Source organism: Chaetura pelagica, unplaced genomic scaffold, assembly GCF_000747805.2.
Source record: "Chaetura pelagica isolate M959 unplaced genomic scaffold, ChaPel_1.0 scaffold166, whole genome shotgun sequence".
In the NCBI taxonomy this organism is placed as follows: Eukaryota; Metazoa; Chordata; class Aves; order Apodiformes; family Apodidae; genus Chaetura; species Chaetura pelagica.
The window spans coordinates 374,237-392,139 of NW_009953758.1; the positions used below are offsets into that span (position 1 = coordinate 374,237).

General features: G+C 38.1%; 1 protein-coding gene across 1 annotated transcript in view; it reads left to right on the plus strand.

Moving 5' to 3' along the window:
- DLG5 (discs, large homolog 5 (Drosophila)) overlaps positions 1-17,903 on the plus strand; it is a 100,570-nt gene that overhangs the window by 22,972 nt on the left and 59,695 nt on the right. Inside the window, exon 2 of the mRNA XM_010000805.1 lies at positions 11,975-12,043. Within this exon, the coding sequence (XP_009999107.1) occupies positions 11,975-12,043 (69 nt within the window). The remainder of the gene's footprint in view (positions 1-11,974; positions 12,044-17,903) is intronic.

Sequence of the window (17,903 nt, forward strand, 5' to 3'; positions counted from 1 at the left end):
ACAGCAGATAGATTGTCTGACTTTGCCCTTGATTAAAACAGTCTGGATCTATCTGAAATTCTACAAAGACTTAAATATTTCATCTTTTTGGAAACAAGTTTTTTTTTGCTATCAGGTATCTCTACAGTATCTTGATTTTCTTTTAACTTTTTTTTTCTCCCCAAATATTTCGATTCAGTTAATTTATTATTTTTTTTTAAAGTACAAATTTATTAAGTATTTCTGGAAGGTTCTTTGTATTTTAAATAGAATCAGCACAAGTATCACTAGTTATAAAGAAAATTTAGCCCTTCAAGTGCAAATTTGCAGTATTTTTTTTTCCCCAGCAATATAAAGTATCGCTCAGGAAGAGAAAGCAATGATTTAAAGAACTACATGCTATCAACCTTCTTTTCAGTCAAATAATGTAAGTTTTCTCTGAAGTTTTCCAGTGACGGTATTTATAGAAAAGAGATGGTTATGTGCTTTCATATGAATTAAAACCCTTTTGAGATTTGTTTCATTGTCTTGTAGGAAACAAGTTGCAGTATCAAAGTTTGCTGTAAATCATGACAAGGTAGATTTTAATCCTGCACTTCTAAACAGTGATGCATCTTAAGCTGTGTTTATATATATGTAGTAATATCCTAAGGTCTTTTTTCATATTACAGATCAGTTTAATTTGGTCCTTGTGTTTAAAATATTTTTATTATTATAGGTGTAGCAGCATGTTAATTCATCTCAATTTTAGTTTAGGAGAGAAGCTTTTTTTTTTTTTTTTTTCCCCCTCAAACTCCATGGTATTTTCCTCAAGCTGTTTTGGTCTCTCTGAATACCCTTGACCTCACTGTTGCTTTCACAGTTACTGCTGAAATGGGAAACAAAATGAAACATTTGCTCCTGATGGCAGCTGCTCTCAGTGACACTGTCTCCTTTAGAAACATCCCCAGTATCTTCAGAACCTGTTCAAGGAGGAAGATGTAAAAAAGGATAGTTCACTGGAGGCTTAAAGTGGAGAATTGTCCAAGCCTGCTCTTAAGCCTACACAAACAAGCCATTTCAAGGCTATCTATGAAGTCACAATTTTTACTGTCTCTTCTCTTGCTAATACAGGAACAGTAATGTGGGCATGTTTGTATGGTTAAATAAGGCATTGCAAAGTGTTACATAGTCTATCTGCTACTCCAAACGACCTGGTATGCTTACTTAAGGTACATCTGTGCTGGCACCAGTAGCTGAACTTGGATGTTAAAGCTGTCTTACCTCAAGCCTCATCCCTGACAAATGGTGCTGATGAAGAGACAGCACCCTCCTACACTCCTTTACTGCAAGACATGTAGGTGAGAGAAGGTGGAGGGAAAATGACACATCCTTGACAAGCCAGTGACTTTCCAAACAGGACAACTCTGTGTTCATTTATTGGCTCAATCATCCTTCCCAGGTGGGAGGCCACTCTCTCTTCCCTCAACAGCTCTGACTTGTGCTGTCTTACCTCTTCACTGTTGTAGTCTTGTTTTTTTGTCTTTTCTCCTGTCACTGCCTTAGCAGACTAGGGCAGTGTATTTGTGGTTGAAGCAGTGTGCTGAACATCATGGGTATATGCTAAATTTTGAGCCTGTGTCTATTCTGCAGACTCCAGGGAGGTCTGCTGCACTCCGTTAAGCTCAGTGTGTGCTGTCATGTAACACTAATGCTTTTGCTTTTTGTTACAAGTGTGATTTGAGTCTTTTGTCAATGCATTGTCAGTGCAGTAATCTTTGAAACTTTTTCCAGAACTCATGGAGCTATTAGAATTTGGCTGCCTGTATTGCAGGCATTTTTCTGTCTCATAGACAATCTTATGGTGAATACTTGGTTTAGAAAAGTCATCACATTATTGAAATCTGGCTGGCTGTCACTAGTACCTCGAGTTCCCAGTTATTCTTTGTGTGCTCACTGCAGTCGCTGGCTTGGTAACTCATACCTAATGGCTTACAAGGTCATAGTTAAGCCACTTAAAAGTCATTAGCCACTCTGAATTGCTAGAGTTGGAGTTGCCTTCTCTCCAAATAATCATCTCAAAAAGGTTGAAAGGCCCATCTGGCATGCTGATCCCTTGTTATGTAGGAAAAATCCTCTCCAGACTCCAAAATTGGTTTAGTCTCCAAAAACAGTCTGTTATCAAGGAGTTACATAAAAGGTGAATCCAGAAGAAGGAGCCCCTAGGAATATATGTATAAGCAAGCAAACTCCAGCATGGCAAAATGCCTTGTGGCTGTGCAGGGCTCCCTCGCGGCTCTGGCAAGCTACAGCAGAGGTGGAGGACTCCATCTCCTCTTTGCCCAGCTTTGACTGTGAGAGAGGGAAAAGTAGCAGCAATTGTGTCCTGCAGAAAAGAGGCAGAAAGGGGGAGAGAGGAATGCATAGCGTAATTGCTTCCAGATGACCTCTTTTTTTTTTTTTCCAGCTTTCTCTGCTCTTAGCTCCCAGGTAGAATGAGCATTTGTATGCATGAGCAACTTGGTAAACGAGGGAGGATGGCTTTTTGTTGTATTCGGTTATATGTGTTACTTTTGCCATTAGGAAGCTTAAGCAGCGTTTTCCTGTATTACTCCCTCTGTGTGTCAGGGAGCAGTCTGCTCACACACACTGTGGTGGTGCCTGCACCACGTTATCAGCCTGTTGCTGCTGTCATCACAGCAGAAGGTTACCTCTGGTGAGGGATGAAAAGTTCTTGTGGGTGGTGCAGCTGTAACCAGAAGAGGCATGAAGTTTACCCCTGGGGATTTCTGCAACAAATTATTTTTGTAAATAGTTCATAGGTGATGGACTTCTGTAATAATCGTTCTGTACAGGAGAGCGTTTAAGGACATACTTGTGTTGCTTAAATGAGGGTGTAGGTGTGGGTTTTTTTGTGTTTGTCTTCCAAAAAAGTACAGCGCATGGTTCAAGTGTATTCTTAATTGGTATTGTTACCTTCTGTATCCTTTTTTCTGAGGTCATATCTGTACTTGGCACTTTCAAAAGTTGTCTGGTTATGGTATTACCTTTGTGAAAACTTGTACCTTTCTGGAAAGATCTTGTATAGATCCACACAGAATATTTGCTCCAATTTGCCCAGCTTTAGAGAGGGGTCTCAGTCACTTTGCCATGAATTCAGCATTTCATCTGCAGCACTTGCTGTGTGCTAGTAGCATTCACCCAATTCTGATAACCTTTGTGTAATTGCAAGGGTCCTGAAGAGGACTTGGGTCTGAAGTCTGAGAGTAACAGTGACATATGTGCAGAGCCTACAGAAAAAATATATATGTATTTAATATGGAATTACTGTTGGCAGCAGTAGGAGGGGGGAAAAAAGCTTTGTGTTTTATTCTTCCTTACTTTTGCTTTCTTAAAGGAAGTAGAGTATTGGGGGGAAAAAATAAACTTGCCAAGGAGAACAATCTTAGAAAAGATACATTCAAGATGAATAATTTAATCTATTACCATGTCAAGTAACAATTGCTGTAAACAGACACAGAAAAATCTTGGATACAAGCCTTTCTTATATGAAAGTGCATGTAGTTTTTTCCTTCGTAACAACACAGCAAAGTTGAATTTAAAGCCCTTCCGTAACGTAATTTAATGAAACTATCTTGGGACGTTGTTTTCTGTTCTTTTGCCTGAAGAGGGGATAGTTACAGACTGAATATTGAAGCATACTACAAGGAGCAATATAAGAATAATAAATTTTTTAGGTCTTCACTAGGGAGTATACATCTCCTTTCAAGGTTGAAGTGAGGTTACTTGAGATTGCTGGCATCATGCCGAATTTCATACTAAGTAACATGAGTCATTTTTTCTAGAGAATGAATGCTTTGAAAAAGTTAAATCTCTTAATTCCACTTGAATTTTAAAGAAGGTGTGTGAAGTATTGACTCCCACATGGTCTAAGTTTGGATTATTGTATTGGTACATCTCTTGAAATCCTCATGAGCAGTAGATGTGAGCTGCTTTCTAAGTTGTAGGAAAGTGGGGAATTCAGGTTAAAAACATCAGGCAACAAGTTTTTGTAATTAGCTATTATTTATAGCATTTAATATCAAGAGCAACATGAGGTGATACTGTGTAACCATAACTTCATACATGGTTCCCAGTTTTGTTCTTGCATAGTAACAGTCCTGCCTTTTGAGAAGAGCTTTCCAACTACTTGGTTCCAGTTCTTGTTTAAAATAGAATTTTCACTGCTGCCAGTATGCTAGGGCTGTAGAAATCAGAAAGATATTCAGCCAAGATAATTTTACAAGATTAAAGTGTACATAGGTAAGTTTAGATAAGATTGATAGTATGAAGAGAGGAAAAATAACCCTTTGGACTTTGATATGTTACTCCTCTGCTTGGAATTACAAAGGACTGGCTTTTTTTTTTTCTGAGCTGTAAACAGCACAACCCCTTGGTGTGACTGTGGTTGTGTTTGTGTTAAGGTGCTTTGTTCCTTGTGTGTCTAATTCTCCTGTTGCACAGGAGTAAGATAGAACTATGTTAAACTACTTTGTCCTTGTTTGAAAGTGTCTACAGAGTAGGAAAGCTGGCTTTAGCTATACCATTACAATTGAAGCACATAAATTCTTTTATTTAGAATACATTTATGGATGGGTGTAGGTACATGTGCATCCTTGATGACATGTCCTAAAAAAGACTTTGTTCCATAATGCTTGTTTGTTAAGGGAGAAGTCTGAATTGCTAGAAAAAAGCTCAGGTTAGGCACGTGATGGAAGGTCTTGTCACCTGTAGTTTCAGGCATACCCCCAGCTGCTTCTGCAGAAGAAACACTCAGTTGCAGGACACTGTGACTTAATGAATGGACTGGATGTGTTAAGAGACTAATCTTGAGGAATTAATGCTTATTTTCCTTGTTACCTAGTAGATTCCTAGTCTTTTGAACATCAGTGTCTGCAATTTTAAATTCCCCAAATTTGATGAAATAATATGCTACAAAGCTTTCTTAGTATCTGTGAAAACTAATGGAGGTTTGAATTTATCAATTGTCAGCATTGTGAATTTAGTAAGGCAGCTGCTGGTTGAGAGTGCATTTTCAGGGACCTGGTGTTTGCCACCTTAATCCCATAACATTTTTTTTGCTTTTGACTGCATAGCATGTGGGTATTTTCTGAACATAATTTATTTGAATTTAGATATTCTAGGGTCAGTTGCAAATGGCAGATGGTATCATCCTCCAGAAATCTCAGTTGAATTACTTGCAAATCTTCTGGAATTTAGCTTGATGTAAATAATTGCCTCTAGATATGGAAATAACTTTGCCAAGTGAGCTTTCCCTGGAAGGAGTACTGCATAACAAAATCGACAAGTCTTTCCTCAAACTTTGAGAACTGGTGAACGTGCTAGGAAAAAGGTATGTGAATATCTTATTACCTGGGGTTAGAAGAAACGAGCAAGCACATTTGAAGGTGTTCAGGAATTCTATTTCTGTCAAAGCTAAGTGAAAGGGAATGATATTCTAAGTGGTGTCTGTTTCTGGCCCAAATAATGATGTGACTTGGTGTATCATCTGTATCCCTTTTTCCTCTAGAAATTTTTAAGAATTGTCACTTGGATCTCAACTTTGTGTCCTTGAGAATTTTGTATCTCATCTTTCAAAGAGATTGGGCTGGACTTTCCTGTATGACTTGTCCTATTTCCCAATTTGCTTCCCCCCCCCCATCAATTGTAGTGAGCAATACTGCCCTTCAGTCATGGTCATGGAGGATTCCAGATTGCATCTTTCCTTGGTCAGTGTCAAAATATGGAGCTGCCCAGTTAGCTCTTCACATGACATGCATTTACAGCCGTAGTCAGTATCAGGGTCAGCAGGTCTGAAGTGTGAGTTCCTGTCAACAGGGATGATTCATAGCAATAGCAATGTACTTGGACAATTCCTTAAACGCTTATTGGCTGAGATGACTTAACTTTCTTATGTGCCGTATACTTGGCAATAAAACTCAGAAAATGAACCAGAAAGACTGAGTAGTGGCCTTGAAAATTTCATTTTCTAGGTGTCTGACAGATGAAAACTGTTAGCTATCTAGATACAGAGCAGATGATAAATTTTCTTGAAATAGACAGGTATGAGCTACCACAGTCAGTTTGGACAGTGTTAAGGAAGAGGCAGCTGGGACAAAATGGGACCAGGCTATGTGTAAGGGTAGGCAGAATTGGCATGTGCTTTTAGTACTGATACAGAGAACAAAAAAGTGAAGTTTGCAGATAATTCCTGAATGGGGGAGATGGGCTGTGTGCTATTGGGCTGATGCTCTCCCTGCCTGATGTGTACAGGAAAAGCAATCTGTAGCTGCTCCCTGTTGGAGATGGCATCTCATCAATAGCTGTAGGGACAAAAAGCACTGTGCTAAAGATTATGTGGGTCCATGAGAGCCTGCTGCTTTCAGGTAGCTACCATCAGTGCATTGCCAGCTGAAGCCTTGGGCCCTTCAGCAATACCTGGAATATCATAGAATCATAGAATCATAGAATCTTAGGGGCTGGAAGGGACCTCGAGAGATCATCTGGTCCAACCCCCCTGCCAGAGCAGGGTCACCTAGAGTACATCACACAGGAACTCATCCAGGTGGGTTTTGAATGTCTCCAGTGAAGGAGACTCCACAACCTCCCTGGGCAGCCTGTTCCAGTGCTCTGTCACTCTCACAGTAAAAAATTTTTTTCGGATATTCACCTTGAACTTCCTATGCTCCAATTTACACCCATTACCCCTTGTCCTATCACTGGTCATCACCGAGAAAAGCCTAACTCTGTCCCCCTGACACTGCAGATGGAGTACTGAAGGAGCCCGTGCTTACCAAGTGGATTTAGACCCTAGGTTACCTGAGTTTCTTTCCAAGAGAGAAAAGGATTGATGAAGGTCCTCTACAGCATTTTAGTCATCTGGGAAGCTTAATGAGCATTTTTATCTCCCAACCTTAATAAACAAACTTAATTATTTCCTCTTCTGTATAATTTGGTGAGTAACATTGATGAAGAAGATAACCTTAAGACAAACAGTTTGAGATTGCAAAAACCTTGTTAAAAAAATAAAATACTGTTAGCTTTTCTTTTTTGTTTGTTTTGTTTATTTGCCTTTGGCTTATCACACGTAATCCAGCAAACAAATATAAGTCTCTTGATGGCTAGAAGCAGAAAAAAGTTAATGGAAGGTCATTTCCAACCTTAATGCTTCTACAATTCTGTGGTACAATAGGCTTTTTACCACTGAAATGGAGATCGGTTTTCCCAGAATAGATTAACTGCCATTGTTAAAGCAGCTATATTAAAAATAATTAATAAAAAATATTTTTATGTGTGTTTGTTAAGGTAGTCAGCTGTAATACCACTCTGTGTTTGTAGAGCAGACGGCCACACTGCTACACTGATAATAATGCAAGGACCATCTGTATAATCCACATGAGTTGAAATACGTGACTGTTTCATCTGCCTGCATTGCAGTTATATGAAGACTTGACTTTAAATGCAGCTTTTTACTACCTGTACTAAGTGCTGAGGTTAAAGAATCTGGATCCAGTTATTCTTTTATCTGGCTTTTGGGTGTCAGCCTACAAAAATAGGCATTCCTCTTGTGAGAGAGAGTTAGCAGTGAGGGCAGTATGTGCAGCTCTACAAACCAGAAGTTATTTTGCTACAATCTGAGTAATATAAATTTGCATGCTGGTATTTTCATAGTAGCTAGGTGTGTTGCTGTTAGCCTTAAAGTAACTGTTGAAAAATCATCACTCAGCTTTCTGCACATCCTAATGGAAATTCATGGCTGTAAGAAGAGGGCATGGTCATTTGCTGTTGCAGTTTTCTGCAGCTGAAGTGGAGTGTTGGAGAAAAATGACTTGTGAAGACAAAATGCACTCAATAATGCAGAGTTAAAAGCCATCCTGGTCAAAAAGCAAGAAGACAAAGGTTAAAACAGTTGTTCTGGTTCAGAACCTGAATTGCTGCAGGACTTTTTGAATAAGTAATAGCAATAGCAATTATGATTGCATCTTTGATCCTACTGCTCCAGAAGGTATACTTAATCACTTCTGTTGTGGTGCAAGAGATTCAAGTATTAATTTTATAAATTGTGAAGAAAGAAATGAAAGATTGGAATGTAGTAAGGGACAAAATTTCTAGCTGACTTAATAAACTGGGTATGATTTTGTTTATTTTTTAAGCAGTCATAAGTTTTCGTACATCTAGTTTCCGGTAACTGGTTGGTTATAATTGCTATCCTGCTAATAAAACGTCATGGTAACTTGACTCATAATGCATTATTAGAGCATCGTGTCAATGGCAAAATAGCTTGAATGCTGTTAACTGAAGCACTGTCATCATGTGTGTTTTGTGATCTGTAAAGATTTTTAATCTGTCCTGTGCTTCTTTGGGGAAAGAGGATGATTTGATCCAGTGCAGTTAACAAGAACAAATAATGCTATAAAGTAAGCAAACAGCCATAAGGGTATCCTAATGATCAAGTGATCATGTATTGCTTCCTGGCTAAAGAAAGAAGATACCTGTAGCAATGAAAGTAGTTGTTACTAAAGAGAATACACTTAGGAATGCATATTTAGAAGTATCTGTCTCTGGGTTTATCCTAGAAGGTGTTTTGAACAGATGTTACTAAGAAAATAGGAATTTTACAGATACTTGTTTTTAACAGCTGAAGATAGTTTTCTATTTAAGTGTATGACTGACAACTAGGAACATTAGTGTATGAACTCAGCGCTTCTTTACTGATGTGTCTGGCTTCCAGCAGGTTACTTAAATTTTCTGAATCTAAACCTACACAGAAATTGTCATATTAAATCAGAATCAGCCTGACCTATTCATTCAGCTTATCTCCACATAATGAAATTTTAACACAGTATGTTTTTCTCAGAAGTCATTCAATAATTTAGCATATAGTCATAGAATAAATTCTACTTAATCCTTTGTGCTGCTTTTTTGCAGAAGGTGCCAAGTGCAAGCTTGTTTTGTTGTCTTTGAGATAAGCTGGTTTGTTTCTTTTAGACTCTTCTTGAAGTGCAGTTTATGCCCAGTTGTGTTTCACAATTAAAAGGCTAGAAAGAAGACACAAATGTTCTGTTTTAATTTTGTGCTAATAATTTAATTCTCTCAGTCTAGATTTGACATTGCTAATGAGAAAATTGCTTAGTGAGACAGTTTGTGTCTCCTAGGACATGTAACTTTTTTTTTCTCTCCCTATCTCCGTCTTCATCTGTCTTAGCAAGGAAAAGGTATACTCCTGTTTCTGTGTAGACATTGTGTGAAAGATAGAGGCAAATGAGAATTTTGTTCTTCTTTTGTCCCTGGAGGTGGCTTTGCAGTTAAGCAATGATTTCCTTTCCTGAATGTGTGAATTTTTAAGTGACCTACCTGTCATCTGACTAATAAAGACAGTAATAACTTAAGAAAATTTGACTTGCTCTAATTGTTGAAAATAGAAGGAAATGGGATTTGTAAGATTCTTAAGTATATGCTGCAACGGTTTCTAAATCCCTCTGCCAAAGCTGTTTAATATACCCTTAAATCTGAATGAGCAAAAAAGAAATGCCCCGAAAAGAAGTTTGCAATGCAAAGATAGGATGCTTTATACTCTTTCCTCTGTATGTATGTGTATCTGTAGAAGATTGGCAATTTTTTATTTTTTTTTTAAATTAAGTATGAGTAGTAGCTATTGTATTTATCAGAACATTTCAGTCATTTCAAGTTGTAATTTTGAACTTGAATGTGTCAGCAGTTGTTATGAGTCAGTGAATTGAAAATAAATGTAGCAAGCTTTTGTACTGGGGGACTTTGGCATGTGAGGTGAATACTAGTGGAAAAATATTTGGAAAAGTGTGGTGAAAGGCTTGTGAACCCCTGGATATGAAGCACTTTCAACATGAACCTGAGAAAGCAGTTGTGATTACTTGTTGGGTTTTGTGTTCTGATTGTATTTCTTGTGCAATTTGAAAAGGTGGACAACCAGAAAGTTTTAAGATTAAATTTTAATGCTTAGCAAGGGGGAGGGTAGAGGGGGGAATGGTTTTTCAACAGATTTTTTAAAATACCATGATTGTGTAGTTCATGAATAAAGAGGGTGTTCTAGTACTTTGTGTTATAGAAACTAGCTTGTGCCCTATTGCCTGTGCCTAAATTTCTTTTGAGGTAATTTTAAGTGGCTTCATTTATGTGAGGATGCATCTTATAAAGTGGACAAACACAAACAGCCTTGGAAGCCAAAGAAATGCTACTAGACTTTTTTTGTGTTCATTTTATTAAAGTGAGGTGTTGCAAATGGTCAGATGATTCCTTCCCTCTTCACAATTGTATTTTTTCTTGTGATAACATGCCATGCATACGGAATCTTGCATTTACAAATCTGATGTTATGTTTTAACAACATGGCTAGGGAGAGTCATGTTTATCCACTGATGAAGTCAGTTTCACAAAACTTCTCTATCCCAGAGAGCAGGATTTAACTCATTTTAACTCCTGGCTCTAGTTTTTAATGCAGGAAAACAAGATAGGGAGGATCAGTGCTTTTTGACAATAAATAAAAGATAGCTCAGCTAAGATGATGAGATATTGATTCTTTTTTCACTCTTAAAAAGAAGCTGAAGTAGCTATCAGTAAAAATTTGTTTAGGTATGGGACTCCTACGTAATCTTTTAGAGGAACTAATTTTGCCTTCAATTGCCAAATAAAATGAAGTATTGCTCCTTGTGCAGTTTTGATACAATCTCCATATGCGTTGTCTGTCATCAAAATGTCCTTATTCGTTTAATGTATTGATCAGCTTTTTTTAGCATGCCTTATCATTCCAATCCTTTTAGTCCAGACTACAGGAAATACTGCAAGTCACTCGAGTTCAGAAATATGCACAGAGGTTCATTTTAATTAATGCAGAAATTATTTTGTTTTTAATAAGCCTTAATGAAATAGGAACACAGCTTAAATTATGTGAAAATATTTGAGATGGAAGCAAAAATGTGCAGCAGATTTTTTTCTGAGGCCACTGTTACAGATGTAATTTATTTTCCAGTAAGAAGGAGAGAAGATTAGCAAAACCAAGGATTTATTTCTGACTTCCCAGTCTGTCCTTTCTTTAATCTGTTTCAAAAGTCGATTCATGCGTTTAATGCTGTTTCTCAGCTTTTATTTCTTAATTTCAAAGAAACAGGAAGAAATATATATTGAAACACAAGGAGAACCGTAGGAAAAGCAGCTTCTCAAAGTGTTGACGCTGTTTGAGCTTGTGAAGAGTTAAGACACGTCTCACATCCTGGCTAGAACTGAAAACAGACCAGATTTCAAATTGCTTTTGCACATAATCCCTCCCTGTCTTTACTGAAGTGTGTTTATGTTGTTTGTGAGAAATGGTGGAGCTGTTTAGTTTGTAAGGTTTTTGAAATAGGACCTATTTTTCTAGTTCTCCTGGTAAGTAAAATCTAGCATAGTTCTAAAAGAACTGAAGTGAAAGGTACCTCTCTCTATTGATCTATGAATATGTGGAAAAACTGAGTATTGTCAGTAACAGCAGATAGCTTTGTAGGACCTTTCTTTTAAGCTGCAAATGGATGCAAGCAAAACTTATTTACCAATGAAATGAAATTTCTGAGTCTGAAGGAAGTTTGATAAGAATACAAATCAGTTTCATAATTAAATAGGAGCTGGTACATGTAAAAATAAAAAATTAAAATAGATTCTTACTGTTGTCACAGGTGTCAGTTATAATCTGCATAATGTAGAGATGAAACGTGTCTGAAATAACCACCGTTTTAAATCAATATTTTGCTGAACTTTTTTACCACTTAATCCAAAAAGATTTCTTACTCATCAGGCAGTAGTACAATGTTCATTTACAGATTGTACTTCTGTTAGATTTTTATGCATTAGTGTTGTGCGTTCTCTCTAATTCGGTGTGTTTGGCATCTACAGTATCAAGAAAACGAATGGTTAGCTTGGTTTGGGGAGAAGAAAAGAAAGTAATACTGTTTCTGTTTTTCTAATTTTAGGGTCTACTTACAGTGTGCTGTCCATAATGCCTTCTGATTCTGAAAGCAGCAGTTCTCTGAGTAGCATTGGTGAGTAAAGTATTAATTTAACAACTTGATGAGCTTGTCTTTTGGGAGCTGGGAGAAAAAGGTTGTAAGGTTGCCTTTGTGAAAGGGTAGAGGGATTCTGGTCATAACATCAAGGAAGTTGAAGATGTAACCATTCATCATCACCAAGAAAAAGCATACCCATTTTGTGTAGGCAAGTTAAATCTTTTCATGGCTGCATGCAATTGTTGCTGATAACATCTGTTACATTTGGATATGTCAAATGATGTAACCGTGCTTTGATTTACTTAGTAAAATGTTGTAAAAATGGCAACATTAGGTTTATGGAAAGCTGTGTGTATAAAAATATATATAGGTATGCATTTAGGTGTATGAATGTATTTATGTAGATGTGGAAATTGTAGTCGAGAGTCAGAGCCATCATAGAAAATAAGAATATTATTAACCAAGGTCACAGCCCTTTAACCTTTTGGAAGTTAGCCAGTTTTAACCCATTTTTTTTCCTGCATACAATGAGTTGCTTGGTTGTCTGTTTTTAAAGGCATTGGGAAATACAAAATATTAAAAAAAAGTAAAAGAAATGTGGACAAAACAACTGTAACAACAATATGATCTTGGAATACCTGTATTAACTGTCAATTTTTTTCCTCTTTACTTGTGTAGGTAACTTCTGTTGTATGTAAAAGTCATTTGCCTTGGGTAGGGAATGTAGTCTCATGCATATTTAAAGTTCCAGTATTGTGTCAGGCATCTGTAGAGTTCCCTGACAGCACCAGGCATGTCAGTTGTCTGCTTAAGGATGTGAGTAGGCATCTGTTGCAGTTATTGGGTTGAACTTTTAACTCCAGCATTAAGGAACAAAGATTTTAGGGTTCACTAAACTATTTGCTAAAAATATGGGAAGCTGTGACAGGTTAGTTTGGTTTTTATCAAGATCCCACTTGTATGCTATTATGTGAAGGAAGGATACAATGTAATTTGTTTTCAATACATGGAGGCTGGAAATAGGAAGAAAAATGTTACTGAATTTTTAGGAGAACCAGAACTGAAAAAGGAACTTTCCAAAGAAGGAAGTTCTTCTAAGATGAAATCCAATAAGTTTGAAGAGATTGGATGCCTGAGATAGGAGAAGATGCAGGTGGTCCTTTCTAGTCCCATGTTCCTGATATAAAATGGAAAAGTGCATATAAACTTTTTTTCCTTCAATATTTGAAACTTTGTGAAAGCACATGCTCAGTACTTGGTACCTGACCCCTTATCATAAAGTAAAGGTAGGTAGATGAGCAGCTTGCATTTACCATCGCAAATAGAGTTTTTGCTTTCACATGTGACCATTTGCATAGCTACATGACTTTTGTTTTCTCTTTTATCAGTTTTCTGTGGCATAGGACCTTGCACGAGTGTGGGATTCCCATTTCTGGACACATATTTAGAATTTGGCATGTCACTTCTTAAACATCCATTATTTCCGTATTCAAGTCAGAAGTGAATTTGTTCCACACTGTGTTTTGTTCATGTGTTAAGATAACTGAAGTTCATACTGAGTCCTGATCTGTGTATCTTACCTAAAGCACTGTCTTTGGAAGCATTTTATGCCTTTTGTGTGTCCTATGATCAAAGTTACCTATAATCTAAAAATTAAGTGACCTGCTATTGAGCAAAACTTGTGATCTGGCATTCCCCATAGTTTGGTTTTATTAAAATTGTTAAAGTGAGTTAGGTATTTAATATTTAGTATATTAACAGCCAGGGGAATTCTTTGTTTGAAACTGGCATTTTTTTTATAGTCTGGTTATAGCCTTCTTATTCACGAGTGCATTTTTTTCCTCAATCATTTTCTCTCCCTTACATCTTGTTCTGCAAGAGATAATATTTTAAAGTGATATAAGTAGAAAGATTAATTTAATAACCTGTGTATTCTAGTAGACATGTTTGCAAGTCACTTCAAAACTGCAGTCAGATTATTTTAATACTACTGATTTGCTGAACGACAAACGATCATAACTGAAACTGCATGCCAGCAAAGGCTTCATATGACTTCTTTGAATGTAATCCCAGCAAATATGGAGTTGCTATAGTGTTTCAGGGTTTTTACATGCATATTCTCCCTGCTCTGTCCTCATCTCATTGGGATATATTTTCACAAGGGTAATTCTGTGCGGTGGAAGTGATAAGCTTTGCCTATGAAATGAATGCATCAGTGAAAAAATATAGTTAGCTCATGGTACAAAAACATTATAAGCTTTGGAATATGTTCAGTTTGATATTGGCACAGACGCACACATGCAAAGGAATATATTCATTTCCCCACTCACATACACCTTCCTCGTGGGGTAGATAAAGTACTTTATTATTCTGCAGTTCAAAACACAAGTTTTCATTAATATTTAACAATTTTTAATTTTTAGTCTACCTAACTTCCGTTTGTCAAGCAGCTCAGAAACACATCTGGATCTTGTGCTCACCAACAGGGAGGGTCTGGTTGAAGCGGTGATGGTCAGTGGCAGCCTTGGCTGCAGTGATCATGAGATGGTGGAGTTCAGGATCCTGTGTGGGAGGAACAGAATACCTAGCAGGACCAGAACCCTGGACTTCCACAGGGCCAACTGCAGTAGCCTGGATGAACAGTTACTGAGTAGCTTCTGTGCAAGCAACAACTGGATATACTGGGATCCTCTCAGTCTTCAATGATGTTGTGGTCCTAATATAGGAGGAGAGCAAGGGGGATGTAACTTGTGTAATGTTACTCAGAGAAAGTTTAGGGCTAGTCTATCCCCAGTAGTGTGTTGCCATCCAAGCACTTTTATTTTTCCCTTCTTTGTTGGGCATGAGGAATGCAGCAAGACTCAACTTCCAGCCTCATACGCATGTGGTGGAATAAGCAGTTGAGTGGAAATTAGTTTTACCACATGTGTAGCAGCAGAGTAGAAGCCTTGAAGTAAGAAACTCCTGTTCGTAGCTTTATCTGTCTTGACTGTAGGTGTATTTGCTTTCTTTCTTTTGTATATGTATGTAAATAAAGAGGAACAGGTCATTGCTCTTTACAGGTTTCTTTCTTGTGTATTTTCCTCACCATTCAAAATTGGTTTACATGACAATATTCTTGTGCTTCCTTCCTTTTCTTTCTCATGTATTAATAAAGTTCATGGTGTGCATGTAAAATAGCTAGTTTTGATGCTCCTGAGGGCAAATACTGTTAATTTCCAAAAGAGTTATGATGATAACTGCCGTTATCCATTCATTCCACCACTGTGCTTCAGCCTCACCTTTTTACCCCCGAAGAGGAATAAATCCATGTTAAATTTTCATGCTCTCTGTATTTTCTTTCTCTTTGCTCTTGGCTAATGACAAATATTTTTGTGTAAATAGAAGCATTCTTCATCTGCTCACTCCCCATGCCCAACAGACTCTCTGAATGAAGCTACAATCCTGCATTTCTGACATCAGAATAATAATTTATGGAGATTCAGTGCCTGGTGTGCCAGGCACAGAACAGCAGTTTCACTCAGGAATTGGGTAGAAACCAGTAAGAGAGCTGTATGTGACAGTTGCTGGCTGGTCTCCCACTTGACTGGTTATGATAATAGAGAAGAAAAGAATGTAAAATTAAGACTCTCTTTAAAAAAAAAGTGCACCAGTTTTTATAGTGCATTCAGTCATCTGACATTTATAATTTTGAAGAGAAATGCTACCAATCACTAAACTGAACTTAAATTACATAGTCCTGGACAGCTGACTTTAGGTGGTCCTCCTTGAACAGGGTGATTGGACCAGATGTTCTTTCTGAATCCCAGCAGATGATTTTCTGGACCTGTAAGGAAAGATGGAAGATGGGTAACAGGAGAGGTGCCTGAGGACTGGAGGTTAGCAAATGTCACACCGGTCTACAAGAAGGGCAAGAAGGAGGACCCGGGTAACTATAGACGGGTCAGCCTCACCTCCATCCCTGGAAAGGTGATGGAACAACTTGTTATTGTCGCTATCTCTAGGCATATCAATGACATGGGGGTTATCAGGAGCAGTCAGCATGGTTTTATCAAGGGTAAATCATGTTTGACTAACCTCATAGCCTTCTATAAGGAAATTACTAGGTGGATAGATGATGGTAGAGCAGTAGATGTGGTTTATCTTGATTTCAGTAAAGCATTTGATACTGTCTCCCACAGCATCCTTGTAGATAAGTTGATCAGGTATGGGTTTGGTGATCAGGTAGTGAGGTGGATCAAGAACTGGTTGAAAGGAAGGAGTCAGAGTTGTAGTCAATGGGGCAGAGTCTGGTTGGAGGTGTGTGACTAGTGGAGTCCCTCAGGGGTCGGTACTGGGACGGGTGTTGTTCAACATCTTCATCAACGACCTGGATGAGGGTATAGAATGTACCCTCAGCAAGTTTGCTGATGACACTAAGCTGGGAGGAGTGGCTGACACACCAGAAGGCTGGTAGACAGGAGGATGACCATGAGCCAGCAATGTGCCTTGGTGGCCAAGAAGGCCAGTGGCATCCTGGGGTGCATTAGAAAGGGTGTGGTTAGTAGGTCAAGAGAGGTTCTCCTCCCCCTTTATTCTGCATGGGTGAGGCCACATCTGGAGTATTGTGTCCAGTTCTGGGCCCCTCAGTTCAAGAAGGACAGGGAACTGCTTGAAAGAGTCCAGCGCAGAGCTACAAAGATGATTAAGGGAGTAGAACATCTCCCTTACGAGGTGAGGCTAAGGGAGCTGGGTCTCTTTAGCTTGGAGAAAAGGAGACTGAGGGGTGACCTCATCAATGTTTTCAAATATGTAAGGGGTGAGTGTCAGGGAGATGGAGTTAGACTTTTCTCAGTGATGACCAGTGATAGGACAAGGGGTAATGGGTGCAAATTGGAGCATAGGAGGTTCAAGGTGAATATCTGAAAAAAAATGTTTTACTGTGAGAGTGACAGAGCCCTGGAACAGGCTGCCCAGGGAGGTTGTGGAGTCTCCTTCACTGGAGACATTCAAAATCTACCTGGATGCGTTCCTGTGTGATGTGTTCTAGGTGACCCTGCTCTGGCAGGGGAGGTTGGACTAGATCATCTTTCGAGGTCCCTTTCAACTCCTAAGATTCTATGATTCTATGATTATCTGTTGATTATATAATATAATCTTAAATACTTATATGTTGCTTCAGCCTGAAATAATGAAATTTGTTTGCTACAGGAAGTTTCTGTGCAACTCAATCATCTACTCCCACTTTCCTTTTTTAGTATTTTAATTTCCTTGCTCTTCCAAAACCAGACTCCTTTTTTTCTATTCACAGTAGCCGAGTAAGCTCTTGTTCTGGCCCACATTGCATAAAAAAGCCTCTGTGAATTTGCTTAAAGGCTATATTTCAAGACTTTTGATACCCAATTGTTACTAGAGACTACTTCTACAGTCTGTAGTAACACAGTAATGACCTGAGCAATATGATGCCATGTCAGGATTATAGTTACTGGAATCAAGCTCTTTTTTATTTACCCTAGTACCTTAGTGAAACTTCAGAGTTTTCCTTTAGAGCTTTAAAAATGTTGTTCTTCTTTTCGGTGGACAGTGTGTTTTTTTGAAGAACTGTTTTTTAGTAGAAGCTAGCAGCTCACTTGCAGGAATCAGTGCTCTGAGGATAGCCTGCCTTATGCTTTTTCAGGGTCAGTTTTTAGCAGAAAGGCCTTGCTTACTCTTTCATTCTTTGAAAATTGTCACAGTTTGACTTAGGTCCGACAACAATGCTCTCGATCCCCCCTCCCCCCAACCCAGGTAGGGAAGGAGAGAGAGAAAAAGAGAGAGACTTGGCTGGATTGAAAACTAAACTACACAGCTTTAATTAAAACACTAATGAATGATACAAGAAAATATATACAATTATATACAGATATATTCAGGTGTA